The 16,896-nt window shown below is 36.0% G+C and overlaps 1 protein-coding gene across 2 annotated transcripts in view; it reads left to right on the top strand.

Annotated features, from left to right (window-relative positions):
• The window catches only part of Hgsnat (Heparan-alpha-glucosaminide N-acetyltransferase), a 42,122-nt gene that overhangs the window by 14,123 nt on the left and 11,103 nt on the right, over positions 1-16,896 (top strand). For both annotated transcript variants that reach the window (XR_012468431.1, XM_074186646.1), the window contains exons 4-8: positions 3,166-3,313; positions 3,576-3,780; positions 5,336-5,497; positions 9,779-9,888; positions 9,947-10,113. Coding sequence is in view for 1 of the 2 variants with exons in the window: in XM_074186646.1 (XP_074042747.1) it covers positions 3,166-3,313; positions 3,576-3,780; positions 5,336-5,497; positions 9,779-9,888; positions 9,947-10,113 (792 nt within the window). In the remaining variant the exon portion in view is untranslated. The remainder of the gene's footprint in view (positions 1-3,165; positions 3,314-3,575; positions 3,781-5,335; positions 5,498-9,778; positions 9,889-9,946; positions 10,114-16,896) is intronic.

Below are 16,896 nucleotides of genomic sequence, written 5' to 3'. Positions count from 1 at the left end.
ACTGGGGCGCAGCACCGGAGATGTAAAGCTAGTTCACGTCCATAGTAGAACTACACTTGCATCCTGGGTAACGATAAATGAATTAGCACAACTGGCAGCCAGACACTATTGTATTGAATTTCGATAGTTTTGAAGTTGAGAACCTGAATTTTTGGGTTATTGGAAAAATATTGTAACTAGTTGTTCAAAATGGTCTGTCACGAAATTCAATGTGACAAACCATATTCAACCCGGGCGAAGTCACGGGCAACAACTAGTACACATATAAACGCGTGCAATCGCTGCCAATCATGAAGTGCTGTAGGGCAAAGCTCGGCCTTTGACGCGCTACTTGTAGGCACGCGCCAACGGCTCTTTGGCCGGTACCACCGCAACTGTAATGTCTCTGAATTTCAAATATTCATTCAAATTACATGCTGTTAAAAGTCATATCAATTGCATAGTGTATTCACGATACTGAATTGGATAAGGATTAATGCTGTATTGCTTGTAATCGCTTCGTAAATAAACCATTATTTCTCGAGAATAAAAATGGTTATTGTGGGTTATTCCTTAGAGATAGACATATACCATCGCTGACTTTTTGTAGACCTTTTCAAGGTGTACAATACTGTAGTACATTATTTTGATCTATCTCGTAGGATTCAGCCAGCAATTGAAATATAGGCGCAAAAAATGTATTTATTTACGACGTCACATCAGGAACCTCTGAAATTGTCTGTGTTTCTCTACTATTTTATCTATATCATATGTACAGGGTGTAACATAAGTACGTTCAAATATTCAAGTGGCTTATTCCTGAGACAATTTTAAGAAAAAAAGTCTATGTGAACTATGTATCCGAAAATGCTCCGTTTCGGAGATACGGGGTGTTGAAATTGAATTTTTTTGTTCGCTTTTTGGAAATAACTCTTGCAAAAAATAAGTTATTTGCTTATAATTCGGTACCCGGGGTTTTTTAGAAGTGGGAAATCAAAATTTCCTATTAATTTTCATGTAACATCTAGAGGACGCTGCGTACGCTGTCATTATTTATTTCAAGTTGCCCTAACTTTTTTAACAGTAAACTGTTGGTACTTTCCATGGAAAAACCTAATTCCCACAACTTTTCCAATTAAAAAAGGTACACCTCCTCAACAACGCTGGAGGTGATCGTTTTCGAGATATTCACAATTTTCTATATTGATGCATATTACTCAGCTCCTGGGCGCTAAGTGAATTGCTGAGAACATTACAAGAACTGAGTATGTGGTGGATCTCGTCAAAATAAACAACTTCTTCCTATAAAATGTTTAACGAAGAATGATTCTTTTTCGAAATGAAGATGGTTGAAATTTTTCAAAACATGGTAGGATTTTGTCATGAGTTTTTTGCAATTTCAGTTATTTTCATCAAACTTTATACGCAGTATACCCGTACAGACTTTTTCTAAACAGAGCATTATCGAATTGTTTATTCAATCCAAATTTAAAAAATTTGTCAGGTTCAATTATTCAATTAGAAAGTGCTACATTTAGGGGTTTGTAAAACAACAATTCGGAGAAGTACTATGTATTTATCAGGAAAATAAACATATAAAAATTTAACGAAACAACGATCACAACAACTGTTCAAAGTGACGACCCCCAACAGTAATACAAGCTTCTGCTCTCCTCATCACAGAATTCCGCACCCGTTGAAAAATGCCCGGAGTGTTTCTTATCGTTTCGCAGAAAGCTATGATTCGATCCCTCAACATTGCCTCGTTTTCAATGGGGCTGGCATGAACTAGTGATTTTGGGTGCCCCCAAATGAAAAAATCTACGGGATTGAAGTCCGATGACCTCGGGGGCCAATGCTCAGTGCCTCTTCTTCCTATCCATCGTTGGGGATATGCTACGTGTGAAAAATTTCTTGCTATCATGAGCAGGAGTTCCATCGTGCATAAACCAAGAGTGATTTCGGAGACCAATGGGTACATCTTCCACAAGTCGGGAAAGCTCGTGTTCCGTAAAATTTGGGTAAGCATCTTCATTAAAACGTAAGGAGAGAAAATAGGGCCCAATTAAATAATCCCCAATCATGCCTACCCATACATTAGAAGAGAATCTGTCTTGAAAATAAGTTTGCGTTATCGCATGTGGGTTATCTTTCGCCCAGATGTGGTTGTTATGGAAGTTCATGATACCATTTTTTAAAAAATTAGCCTAATCTATAAAATTTGCGGATATTGTTCGACTTTTCTTTGAAGCTATTGAGCAAATTCGATACGTGGTTGGAAATCACGTAGCGTAAGTGCCTGGGCACACTGAATATGATAAGGATATAATTGCTGTTCCTTTAAAATTCTGTAAACTGTCATGTGACTCACATTTAATGTTTGACAAATTTGTCTTGTACTTGTATCTGGATGTTCACTAATTTCTTCCAAAACCGCCTCCTCCAATTCTACAGTTCTTGTAGTCCGTGGCCGTCCTACTGCAGAATTTGTTTTAAAGCTTCCAGATTCGGAAAGTCGCCGGAAAAGATTCGCAAATGTCGCTGCACAAGGAGTCACGCGTTGGAGATACCTTTCCTTATAGATGCGTTTGGCCTCGCTTGAATTTCCGTCAGCCAAGTCGTATTCTGAAACCATATCAACCATTTCAGCATCCGTCGGACATGGTACCGAAAAATCACTTTATAAACTTCGAACTGTGAATTTTGTCAATTAATAGTTAAAAATGTGACAGCGAACTCCTATTTTTATAAACATGAAAAGTACCAAAAGTTTACTGTCAAAAAAGTTAGGGCAATTTGAAATAAATAATGACAGCGACCGCAGCGCCCTCTAGATGTTACATGGAAATTATTACGAAATTTTGATTTCTCACGTCAAAAAAACTCCGGGTACCGAATTTCGTGCAAATAATTTCAATTCAATTTCAACACCCCGTATCTTCGAAACGAAGCATTTTCGGACACAAGTTCATATATACTTTATTTTTGAATTTCCTTAGGAATACGTCACTTGAATATTTCAACATACTTATGTGACCCCCTGTATAGAGAGCTTTCTCTTGAATCACTCGCATCAAAATCTGTTGAATTTCTGAGCATACATAGGGCAGACAGCGTGAAGCGACTTTGTTTTATACTATGTAGTAATTTTGAATCATGAATGAATTATTCATATTTCTGTTTCAGCTATATTGACCGTTATTCTGTTATACGTAGCACTATATCTACTCGTCTATTGCATTTTTCGACTGTGGAGGAAATGTATACCAAAAGTCGTGGAACCCGACAAAAAGGCTCCGAAGAAAAGAGTACAGTCTCTTGACACTTTTAGAGGGTGAATATTTTTCTTCTATTGATTTCGTAACGAAAAATTACTTTCTTATGATTTTCAAATGAATTGGAAATTAAGTTAAGAAACGAAAGTGAATCTTCACTTCATTTATGAATAATTCACATGAAAAAGACAAAAAAATGTTTATTTTCATCAAATATTGGAGTACGAGTACTCTTATACGAGTACTCTTGTCCAATAATAAAAAATACCTCTCTCCCAGTATGGAATTGTCAACAGAAACTTTAACAGGTTTTGATTTCAGATTGACTATTGTTACTATGATATTTGCAAATTTTGGATGTGGTGGATACGGAATTATTGAACATGCTAAGTGGAATGGTCTTCATCTAGCTGACTTGGTTTTCCCTTCGTTTGTATGGATAATGGGAGTGTGTATACCGATCAGTTTGTCCTCTAGTTTCAAAAGAAATGTTCCTAATAAAACCTTGATATTCAATATCACAAAGGTAAATACATCATTCAATTTATGTTATTAGTGATGATTGAATCAAATAGTGGCACCGCTGAAAAATCATTTCGGTAGTTCATAAAATTATTTCTGTTCCATTTCATTCCACAGAGGGATAGTCGTCAAGACGCAACTTACAGAGGTGCCACACCGATTTAAATAATTTTTTCAACTTGTAACGCCTAATTCCATCTACGATTGTAATCTATCACATTTTCTCTCTGTGAATATTTTATTTGCAAAATTTTTCGAAAGAAATGTAGTATAAATATCATTATTTACAAAATGTTGTAACAAGAATAATTTATGAAACTAGAAATAATTCAGAACTCTTGGGTTTTATGGGTTTAAAAATATTGAAGACACCTGTTTCATGAACAGTGTAATCCAATGTTTATCAAACACGAGACGGTTGCTGGAATACTCGAAAAAGGATACATACATGTAAGATATCAATACTAGTATTTCTAGTATAACTCACGCTTTAATCAAATCATTCGTAGAAGTTATCAAGGAATTGTGGTCATAAGTTTCATCTGATAGAGTAATAAACACTGCAACAACGATTTGCCCATCAAGACGTACAGGATTTCCTTCGATATATTTTTGAAGGTTTACATGAGGACCTCAATGATAGAATTACTGAGAAACCTGAACCGATCATATCGGAGATTGACGAAAAATTGAGCGACAGCGGAAAAGCCCAGAAGTTCTGGCTAAGATATTCAAACATGAACAACTTTAAGATTGTAGACAATTTTGTTAGTCAATTAAAATCCACTATGAAGTGCACACACTGTGGTGACTCATCAGTAACCTTCGATGCTTTCTGGGATTTGTCTCTACCCATACCACAAAGAACTGGCCAATTGACTCTGTCACAATGCTTGGATTTCTTTACAAGGGAGGAAACTCTGGATGGAGATGAAAAACCAAAGTATTAGGAGTGCAAGGAAAAAAAGAAAATGCACAAAGTCCCTATCAATCCATAAGTTTACCCGTATTTTAGTAATTCATTTAAGAAGATTCTCTCCAACGGAGAGATTCAGAGGCAAATTGAATGTTGCTATTGACTTTTCTTTAGAAGGATTAGATATGAGCAACTATACAGCAGACAATATGGTTCCTTGTTATAATTTATTTGCACTTTCGAATCACTGTGTGACTACTTACAACGGGCATTACACAGCATATTGCAGACACCCTCAAAGTGGCACATGCAATGAATACAAACAATCACACGTGTCCCCAATTTCAACAAAATCGCTTGTAAGTGATGAGGCATATGTCCTCTTTTATGTAAAGAAGGTAACGAAGCAGCACTTTTGAGGTGTTTTTTTCTTTTTCTTTTATCATTAACTATATTCTGTTAACTGATTTGTATTTCATTATTCCTATTTCTAGAAAATACAGTTTCTATAACGTAAATGATGCAAAAAGTAGCACTGTTTTATCTATCCATCAGACTTCTGGAATTCATAGTAAAACAGTTTTCAAGATTCCTCTTCATTTCTCCTATTATTGTTTTTCAATATTTGATTTATTTCTTCCAGAGATCCATCAAATTATTTTGTTTAGGAATATTCCTCAACAGTGGAGCCGATCTCAATTATCTTCGATTATTTGGAGTTCTGCAACGTTTCAGCATTGCCTATTTTGTAGTTTCGATAGTGTGTATATATAGTATGGACAGATCGCAAGAGCAGCCCGAGCAGGTGAATTTATTTTTGAAATATTGTTTCATGTTGTACCTCTACTTTTCGAAACACTGACATTTGATATGAATACTCACTAGATTTTCCGTGAATTAAAATTCAATCGATAACCATCCGTTGGAAAATTGAGGGGGGAAAGTTTGTCGAAACTTCTTGATATTGTATCCTACTACAAAATACACATATCGGAAAAGTCTAGGAATATTTTTATAACATACTGAATATCATAGAAATAAATGCATGAGGTCGTTTAATTTCGATTAAATTGGTACACTCGACCACCCTGTAGATTTCTATGGGTTGAACAAAGCCTGCAAAAACGGTAACTAATCTTTTATCAAGTTTTTAACAAACTGTAGGTTTTCGGCTAAAATGAATAATCTGAAAGTGTTGAGTTTGTACATTCTATGCAGTTCTTGCTCAGCAATTAAACTGGAAATATTGTGTTTTAACATGGAACGCCATCACTTACCATTGGCTGAGATGAATAGAGCTGTAGGGCTTCTTCAAGGTGGCATGCGACAAAATGATGTAGCTCTTCGTTTGGGGGTCTCCCAAAGTGTTATCAGTCGATTGTGGCGGCGTTTCCGTGAAACTGGCAGTCCAGCCGAACAACATCCAGGGCGAGGACGCGCTACAACTGCAGTTCAAGACCGATTTTTGGTCTTAACCGCAAGAAGACAACCGACAATCACAGCACCTGAGTTGGTTAACGTGTTGCAGCAGACGCACCAGGTAACCATTGGTCGTGATACTGTCAGAAATTGACTGCATGAAGCAGATCTCCACAACAGAAGGCCACTTAGGTGTCCACCTATGTCGAGAGGCAATCGCGGTAGAAGATTAGAGTGGTGTCAAGAACATCAAAACTGGGATGCAAATGATTGGGCCACAGTTTTGTTCACAGACGAATCCAGATTTGGATTTCATCCAGATTCTCGTCGATTAAGACTGTGGAGACGACCTGGAAATAATGAACGTTTGAGACATGTCCAGGAAGTCCACACATACAGAGGTGGTACAGTAATGCTATGGGGCGGAATCATGATCGGCGGCAGAACCGATCTCGTTTTTCCAAATTGCTCCTTCACAGCTCGACAGTACCTCGACACCATTCTTCTACCTATCGTCCGTCCGTTTGCTGGTGCTGTTGGTGAAAACTTCCACCTAATGCACGATAATGCTCGTCCACATGTCGCGCGTCTAGTGACTGACTGGCTCACCAACGAAGGAGTTGATGTATTGCCATGGCCAGCACAATCACCGGACCTGAATCCCATCGAGCATGTGTGGGACATACTTCAACGAAGAATTACTCCGCATATGGGGAACATTCACATAACATTTCAATTGAGAGAGCTTTTAATCGCTGAATGGGCAAATGTACCTCAACAAGACATTGACAATCTTATTTTGTCGATGCACGATAGATGTAGGGCCGTAATAAACCAGCGTGGACGCCATACTTTGTACTGATTCCAATTTGATTTTTTTTCGGGGTGCCAAAGAAGAGCCATATTTTTTTTTAGTTTTGCTTATTTGCGCACTTTGTATTTTTTACCATTTAATAAATTCTGTTGTAAGTTACATTCGTTTAATAATCACCTGTCAACTTTTTTTTCCTAAAGCGATCTAAAAAAAATTATTGCCATTTTTAAAAATATCCCTAGACTTTTCCGATGTGTGTATTTAAGAATATATTCTGTTCAACAAAAATATGTTCAACATCCTAGAGTAATACTTTCAATTGGATACATATTTTGACTTGCGTTAAACATTTGCAATATTACCTACGTCGTGTCGGAGGAACATATGTATATCAATAGGTTGTTTCGAAGGTTTTGTCCGTTTCAATGCCATGTGTTTTTATAGCTCCATATCTCAATAAACATTTATTTTACTGTGTTGTGGTATACAGCAGTGCATTTCTTCAATGTCCCTCTCCTTTAATTTGCTAACGGGTCAACTCAAAAAGTGTAAATTTGGGATAATGAAATTAATAAATGAATACTTTGTTTTGAAGTAAAACTGACAGATGAAACTTTCAAGATGGCGAATGGGCGCCATCTAGGAAAAAAAATTGAATGGAAAGGGGGGTCTTCTGACACATCATTTTGAAGCTCCTGAGGAATACTTCACAACCCTAGAATATGAAATCAATATCTTCACCAACTACAAAATGAGAAAACATTCAATAATTTCCTGGAGACAAACACATTAATATCGATATTTCTAGAAATAATCCTTTTTATCTACCATATAGCAATTCCAACAACTGAAATCGTACAAGCGAATCCTAATGAATTCGATTTGGATATTGTATATCAACAAGATGAAACACCACCACGTCACTCCAGATAAGTAAGACACTAGTTGGATACTAGTTTTCCCGATCGTTGGATTGGCCGTCGAGGTCCTACAGAATGGCCAGCCCGCTCGTCAGATTTGACACCTTTAGAAATTTGTATGGGGCATTTGAAGTAAAAGGTGTACGGAACTGAACCTGCTTCAATATTGGATATACGGCAGAGAATAATAAATATTTGTATGTCTCACAAGACCCCCCTTTCTATTTAATTTTTTCCCGATGGCGCCCATTCGCCATGTCAATTTCACTTCAGAATAAAGTATTCATTTATTAATTTCATTATCCCAAATTGCAATTATTGAGTTGACCCGTTCAAGTACTAAAAAGGGGGGAACATTAAAGAAATGCAATGTATACTGTATTCACTGATAGATAGAAAACTTTGTACTCTTTACATTGATGTTGTTTATTTTTTCTATATTTCAAGTTTTTACTTTTTTTCCTTCTTGCCTCTTCATTACCATATGATGTTGTTGAGCGATTTTGGACCAATTTTTTTCAAAGAATTGAACCAGAGCGCTGCCGAAACAGCCAGAAAAATTAACTAGGCATTTGGCAATGATAGTGTTAATGCACGCATTATTCGACGTTGGTTTGCTGAAATTGGTTCCGGAGAATCAAATTTTGAAGTTGAGCTACGAAGTGGTCAATCTGCAGTAATCCAGAAAAAGACTTTGAGGACTCTGGTGGATACTGACCCATCACAAATGGTGCATGGGATGACAAAAAAACGGCGTCAGCTTCCATGTGGTTTTTGATGGTTTAAAATTCAATGCCACAAAAACCCAGGCATCGGTTTTCTCCAAAAAAATAAATGTTTCCGAACCGAATTCAATAATGTCAGATCAGCTCAGATCAGACCGTCTTTGGAGTATTTTTCTCGTGTGTAGGGCTCTGCCCCCAAACATACCCTGAAGTTGCTGGATTCTATCCAGAAAAAGCGCGAACAGCACGTGCAACATTAATAGCCTGGAACATCGAAGAAACGTTGGAAATTTGTCTCTTTTTTATAGATACTTTCATGGGAAATGTTCAAGTGACTTGGCACATTTGATTCCACCAAGAGCGGTATATATCAGAAATACGCGACGGACTGTGGCTGCATATCGTTTTTAGGTTCAACTCAGTACACCTACAACTTCTTTTTTTTAGAACTCTTCCATTTGAAGAACTGTCTTCATATGAGTTTTCCAAATGTACTCAATCTCTAGCGATTCAAATCCAATGTAAATCACCACCTTCGCACAGGCACCAATCTGAGAGTGCCATAAGAATTTTTCTGTAGTGCTTGTGTAAAAAAAATTGGAAAGGTCAAAAAGTTGAAAAAGTGGTTATGTCCTTCTTTGTTTTTGCGCAACCAGAACTAGTGGTTGGACAACGATAAGCTACACACCAAACGGTTTGATCTTCCTCTTGAAGATGCTCTCTCACAGAGTTGAGAGTTGAAATTAAATTACAATAAAATAAAATACAAGCAACAATTGAAAATTGAACATTAGGAAAAAAATAGAAATTAAAAGATTTTGAGCCGTTACTTCACCAACGACGTTTCGATTGTTAGTAACCACAATCGTCTTCGGGTGATGAGTGAGTCAGTGTGCAGTATTTTTCAGACACATTTGATGAAAATTATCACCGTTTCACCGAAAAGCGTTGCAATATTGAAAATTGTTTGCCATTATTATACATTTTTTCTATAAAAAAGGGTGAGTGAATTATTACACAAATCCTAAATATAATGTATGCAGAATGAAAAATGTTAAATTGTCTTATTTTTCCCGAAAAACTTTTTTCAGTAGAGAAATTTGTTGATTTTTCGGTTTTTCCATTCATCAAAATCTGAATAATAAAAAAAAGTCAATCCAACGGAGAATCTAATGAATTTTCGGAAATTCAATCACAGTTTTTTTCAGGGCATTTTTGCAGATATTATGCGAATATGGAAAGGATGGGTGGTAGTTATTTCACTTTTGCTGACTCATACTGCTGTGATATTCACAGTAGCTGCACCAAAATGCCCGAGGTACTATGTCTTGAATGTCTATACTCTCTTGTACTCTATATCAGATTACATATTGCAGGGGATACATGGGACCAGGAGGACTACACGAAAATCTTTCTCACAAAAACTGTATTGGGGGAGCAACAGGTTACATAGATGGGCTGATATTGGGTAACCATAGATACCAGAATCCCACTATATATTCTGTATACGAAGCTAAACCGTTCGATCCTGAAGGAATAGTGGGTATGTATTCCTGGTGTTTGTATTATCTACATTAATATCTATGTGAAAAAAACTTTATGATAATATGACGAATTGAAATGAGAGAAACTTGGCTTTCATTATGAGTTTATGATATGCAACATTCCATTCTTCCACTTTTTATTCAATACTGTTGTTGAGACAATCTGAACAGAAAGAACGTTTTTTTGTCAATTTCAACTTGTAGATTGTAACATACAAATTATTTAAGTTTCTATTCTCACAGATCTGGGATTCTTCTGATCAGTCTGTAGTAGTACTCCAAATAAATCAAAGACCTAGTTCTTCATTTTGATCATTTCAATTCATCTCACAGTTACGTGTACAAATTGACGTGAGTCACATACTTTTTTTTTAATTACATTTATTTAATGTCGCATCAACCTCGAGGGTTATTAGCGACAATTCAAATTTCATAGTACATTGATTTCTTACAATAAATTTTCATATACGTTGCAGCAGCTTTATACGTCTTAGAAAGGCAATTAGTTTTTCATAGTTACAATTTTGTCCTAACGCTGCTTCAATTGAAGGGGGGATGTCGTACTCGACTCTCTCGTTGGAGTAAGATGCGCACTCGAATAAAATATGTTTAACACTTATGGCACAGTCACAAACTTCACATGTAGGAGGGTTATTACCGTTGAGGATGTATTCATGAGTGAAGCGAGTATGCCCTAGTCGAAGACGTGATAGGATAACTTGCAATTTTCTCTTTATTGGAAGTGATTTCCAGGGTAAGACCAATGGTTTGATTGTTGATAACTTAGAGTTGGATCCATTCCATTGCTGTTGCCACACGTTAGTAAGGATTTGTTTGTAAAACGGTTTCAGGTCTGGGTGGGCAATTCTTTTTTCAATATCTGTGAGTGGGTTAGTAATAGCATCCTTTGCTAGCTGGTCGGCCCTTTCGTTGCCTGCTATACCAACATGTGATGGAACCCACATAAAGTGGATATGTTTACGTTTCTCAATGATTGAGTGGAGCTTATGTTTGATGTGAAGTATGGGTGTTCTCGGTTTAGCTTCGTTATTGCCTCCAGTGTACTCAGTGAGTCGGTAATTACCAAGAATTTTGAGTGATCGCTTTTCTCTGCATATTCAAGTGCATTACATATGGCATATAGTTCTCCTGAGAATACAGTGCTTTCTGCTGGTAGTTTGAAGGAGTGATTGAAGGCAGTACTGGTGAATGCTGCCCCCACTCCTTCTTCTGATTTGGATGCGTCGGTGTATATTTGGATACAGTCTTCGGATTGTTGCAATAGTTGTTGAAAAGTTGCATGAATTAAACTATGGTGGGTGTTATTTCTCTCAAATTGTCATATACTTGTTTTTATTGTGATCAAAGTAGAATAAGAACTGAGTTACGGACAGGTAATCCCACCTATCTTTAGTAATGTCATACTTGGAATCGATGGGCGTCCTGTATATGAAGAGAAGGATGTAACAGGTGGTAGCGTTGCCCGAACTTTGAACCGATATCGATTCTATGTGTGAAGAAAACACATTTGAGAGAACCTTTGTGGACCTGGCTCCGCCTAGAGACACACAGTGGAGATTTCAGTTAACATTTTTCGAGAACCGTCCATCAGGATGAATTCCAACATCTGACTTCCGCCAGGTAGAAGCATACAAGCATAAAAAGCATGGAAGCATCAATGCCGAAAAAAGCCAAGTTCAAAATCAGCTGAAAACATAAAAACAAGAATAAATAGAAAAATCGAACCTGGAATACGTTGATTTTATGTGGTGAAGAGATTGTCTTTGATGTATCTTGTTGAACTGTAGCATATAAATTTGAGTTTACTACTGCTGAAGACTGTCGGAGTTCCAGATCTCAAGAATTTGAAGACCCTCACAACAGAAGTTGTGACACTCTGATTTTTCTTCATAGGTAGAGACAGTGGAAATCCGATAGAAATTATTTACCATTCTCATTCATTGATTCATTTCAAGGTTGAGGATGCTAACCTCTGTTGAAACTCTCTAGTAACTGTATTTCTTGTTTCATTTGTATGGTTGAAGTGTTTTCTATCCCGGTGTACCTGAGTTGGTTTACAGTTAAAAAAGGGTACAATATTTTATAAACTTCTGAAGATGGCGTCCAATTAACAGTTTTTGATCAGGTAACTCTCTTCTAAAAAAATTTTGAGCCATGAAATACTCATAAAAACATTTGATATGGCTCTGATATAGTATCAAACTCACAAATCTCAGCTAGTTATTGCTAAATATTACTGAAAATCTTACATATCAATAATGAATGTTTAAATATTACCTTCATTAAGAAATCAATTTTGCATTTCATTATTTTGGACTTCCATTTTCTAATATACGTCTAAGAATGGCAATTTTTTTTGTGGAATTCCTTCTCCATTGTGAAATTGATGGAAGGACTACCGTTGTGGATGTGCTTCAGGAAGGTGTCTAGTTCTGCATTCCCATGGTTTCATATTGTGAAGGTGTCGTCCCTGTATCTCAACCAGACTAGGGGCTTCTTGTGGGCTTCTGCAATGGCCAGAGTTTCGAACCACACCATATACAGGCTGATTCACGGTGGATGGCACATTAGACGTTTCTGGTGAACCAGACAACGGATAACTTTGAAAAGTTGATGGAGGGCATATTCGGACATTCTCTAGCCAACTAAAATATTTTCGACAATGCGGTGTTGCCGCTTCTATTAGAAAGCAGTAGCAACTTTGATTTTTCAAATGGAATACTCTGTATATAATATTATTTTTGGAATCTCCAACAATTACCCGACAACTTTTCTTGATATTTCCCTATACCTATCTGTTACCGTTTTCGAAATAAAAATTAATTTCAATTTTATTCTTCGAAAATCATGACTTCTAAAAATGCCGATATCTTTTAGTTAAGAAGTACTATGATATCGAAATTTGGTTTGGATTTAGGTGATACTAGGACACTCCCCACACGTCAGCCAAATCTCCGTTACTTCAATACAGGGTGGTAAAAAAATACAGTTTTTTCGTTTGCTTGAAAAAGTTGCTGAAATTTGATTATTTTAAATGGAACACCCTGTATATTATTGGAAATTCGGAAATCTGCTGAAATTTGCTTTCTTTCTATGTATATCATACCTATACCTAACTAGTCAAGTTTCGGACTTATGAACATTTATTTGTGAAAATGTCCCTTCAGAATGGTATTTCCATTCGGTATTTGGTAAGCAGGCCATGATTACTATTTGACAGTAGCGTTGTGACATTCTTCTAATAATATCGACATTTTCGTCACTTCAGAAGTTGCAAATACCTTCAAAACGATGGAACAAAACTATTCAAACGAAGTTCTTATAAATTTGTTTATTATTTTTGGACAGTGTGACAAAATTATCAGCAGAACATGTAGAAAGTTCAATGAAATGTATCCGAATCTACCGCCAATGAACCTCAAGAAATTTATACGAATTCAGAACAATTTCAATGGATTTGGATCAACTTCAAAAGCACCAAGAAACTTGCCTCGACCCGTAACTTTCGAAGACAACCAGATTAATGTCTTAGCATATTTTCACGCATTTCCCGAGTCATCGATAAGAAGTGCTGAAGAAGATTTGGGTATAAAATATTCATCGGTTTAAAGAATCTTGCGAAGACATAAAATGCATGATTATAAATTCACCAAAATTCAAGCAATGAAGCCTCCCGCCAAACGGTCAGCTCCCGCTAAAACCGATGAAGCGGAGAGAGGGAAGAGGAGATAAGTGAAAGCACTAGAATGACCTATAAATAGTCAGATCGCTGAGGAATATGTCCAGTTTTCACCCGAAGATCATTGTGGATACTAACAATCGAACCGTCGTGAAGTACCTTGGTTTGGAATCTTTTAATTTTCATTTCTTGGTAATAATTTTTTAGTTTTCATCTTTTCATGTTATTAGTTCACTATTTTTGATTTTTTGGTTGTTGGTATTTCATTCCATTATAATTTCAGTTTTTTTGCTCAATATCATAGTTATTTTTCAGCTGACTTTTTTGATTCTTTAAAGGTTCTTTCAGGAATTTCAAGTTAATTTATATCATATTAGACAATGGAAGTCTGAACTAATTAAATGCATCATGGAACATTGTCAACCATTTCCAAACAAACGAAGAAATCAATTATTCGAATATTTTTTTATGTTCCTGTAAATAACACATAAGAGGAACATCAATGCGCTATTCGCTATCAGCTGACTTTCAAACATAATTTTGTCAGTCTTTATGAAATTCATTTTTCAATCAAGTGTTCTGATGCATTATTTTTCATAAAAATCTAATTACAATAATTAAATTAAAAATTGAATTGAAAAATATTATATGCTAAAAAAATTGTTTGAATTTCAATCTGACAAGAGAGTAGATTTTACATTTACTGAGCTAAATATAGGCGGGCTCAATACATAGATAAATGCACACTTTGATTATGAAATATAATCAATTTACTGATGATCTGATAGTGTGGCCTAGTATGATTTTGATTTATCTGCAGGAAGCTGCTCATTTTCACTTTTTAAATCATCAAAGCCATACATATTTCATTTTCAGTTATTTCTGAAATTCATTTAATCAGTAAACTACAGGTTATGTATACTGAAGTAAACCAAATTGTATACACTATATAGGTATCTAAGCTCAATGTTGCTAGAGAGATAGCGTAACACCATACCATTGGGAACAGAATCGCACAGTCGCCTGCGCATGGCGACTCGTCACCATGGTAGGCGTCGTCACCCAAGCAATCGATTGAATATGAGGCTATAGATGTTTCGCTTCAAAAATTGAAGAACGGACGTACACATTTGCTTCCGCAAATACGGAGCTAGTAATTCCGACTGGACACAGGTACCGCTTCCTTAGTTCAGAAGAAGCAACGAGTAAAGAAACGGTATAAACGAATCGAGGAGACATATCAATTGCTTGACGTGATCTTTGACGTGTTCGTCTCAATTTGATAAGTTTTTGTGGATGATAATTTTTTCGAAATGATTATTCGCTGATTCGGATGCGCAATTGATGCGCATGAGTACATGAAATCTCTCATATTCACATTCATATTCCACTTTCGAAACTCCAATAATTCCATTCTAAAGCGAAGAAACACCATCGAGTAGGTATCAGAGACAAACGGAAATATACCAGTCAAAATAACTACACGTTTCGCTTCAGATATTCAGACAGACATTCAGGTAAACAATACCAGAGTTACAGTTCACTGAAATTCAATGGAATCTTATTTCATCAGCAAGGTTATTGTATAAAATCGTACAATTCATGATAATAATTAAGCAATTATCGCAAATAGTTTTTCATCCTATACAATTGGATGAAAACTGTAAAATCACGATGAAACTGTTGGCACTGTTGCCAACTGTTGTCAACTTTATATTCAGTACGTTCACATTTGATTGGATATAATACACACTTGCTGTAAATTTAATTACATGATAATTTATGTGAATATATTAAATGAATTCGTAATACTTGTAGAATTACCTGAGTTTTCATGGAATAATCGTATTGAAATTTCAATGATGTGTGAATTTCACACACAAAATGTGAATTCACTAATGAAATTTCATTATAGACGGTCTAATTTTGTAAAAGTACTTGGTAAATGTTTGAATTTCGGAAGCGAATGACCAGAAATGAACATGAGTTGATTAAAAGGTTCAACAATGATTGCTCTGATTTCTATATCTAAAGAATAAAATATATTTATCGTTTCTTCTGGTATAATGACAGTAAAAATAGCAAATAATACATATGATAACTGTGGAAATGAAACTAGGGTACTTACAATTATAACATACTATCACGACACCTGTCGATTCCAGTGTGACATGTAAATTTACCCAAGAGAGCATAAAATTCCACAGATATCATGAAAAAGTACAATGTTGAATAAAAATTTACATGATTGAACTGATATTCAACACTATTCTTTTTTTTCTCCTAGATATCAGAATAAAACCAGAAATTTCTGTGTGTGGGAAAGAATTTTATTCCAAACATTCAATGTGTTATCTCAGAATACATGCCAATTTCATTTTGATCGTGGCCATAAAGTTTCATTGTCACTCAAATAATGACCAAATAATTTCATTTTCACTTTAAAATTTTCATCATCATCTGAAGATTTGCCAATGTCCTGTTTTTCGTAAAACAAAGTGCAGGGTGTTTCCAGAGGCTCCAATAAATTCAAGACATCGCCAGAACACTCAGTGACACGACTATCGTCAAACTTCATCCATTCCGTTTCGTCTTTGACCAATGCGTGATAATGACCAGATTCAACACCAGAACCACAGTGAACAATGACTGCATGAAGATTATGATAGTGGTCTGCTAGATTGAAATGTTTATCTATTTTGAACCTTCCGTCAGAGGTTGAGTCATGTTTGAAGATCATCAGTGTTATTATTAGGTTGGCTGGTGTCTCAGATATATTTGTTTTCTTATAATAGTCAATAAGTTTGGAGCAATTTGGCAATACAGTTGATCATCAGCCGTTAAAAGTTCCATTTTCAGTTCCAGTCATATTTGGAAACGCTAGTTGAAGTTCAAAAAAATCATATAGGTTTTTGCTACCCATTGAATACCTATTTACTATAAAGTAAACAAGTGAGGCTTTTCCAGCAGAAGAACTACAAACACAAGACGAGATAGACTGTATGAAATCATTCAATCCAGAGGAGTCAGGAGTATTGATTCTGCAATTTTTTGCTCACGAAGAGTATTCAACAAGAACCCC

This window comes from Leptinotarsa decemlineata, unplaced genomic scaffold (assembly GCF_025532065.1).
Source record: "Leptinotarsa decemlineata unplaced genomic scaffold, Ldec_3_MD MMD2_P_RNA_scaffold_4, whole genome shotgun sequence".
In the NCBI taxonomy this organism is placed as follows: Eukaryota; Metazoa; Arthropoda; class Insecta; order Coleoptera; family Chrysomelidae; genus Leptinotarsa; species Leptinotarsa decemlineata.
This window is presented reverse-complemented; position numbering and strand designations above follow the sequence as displayed.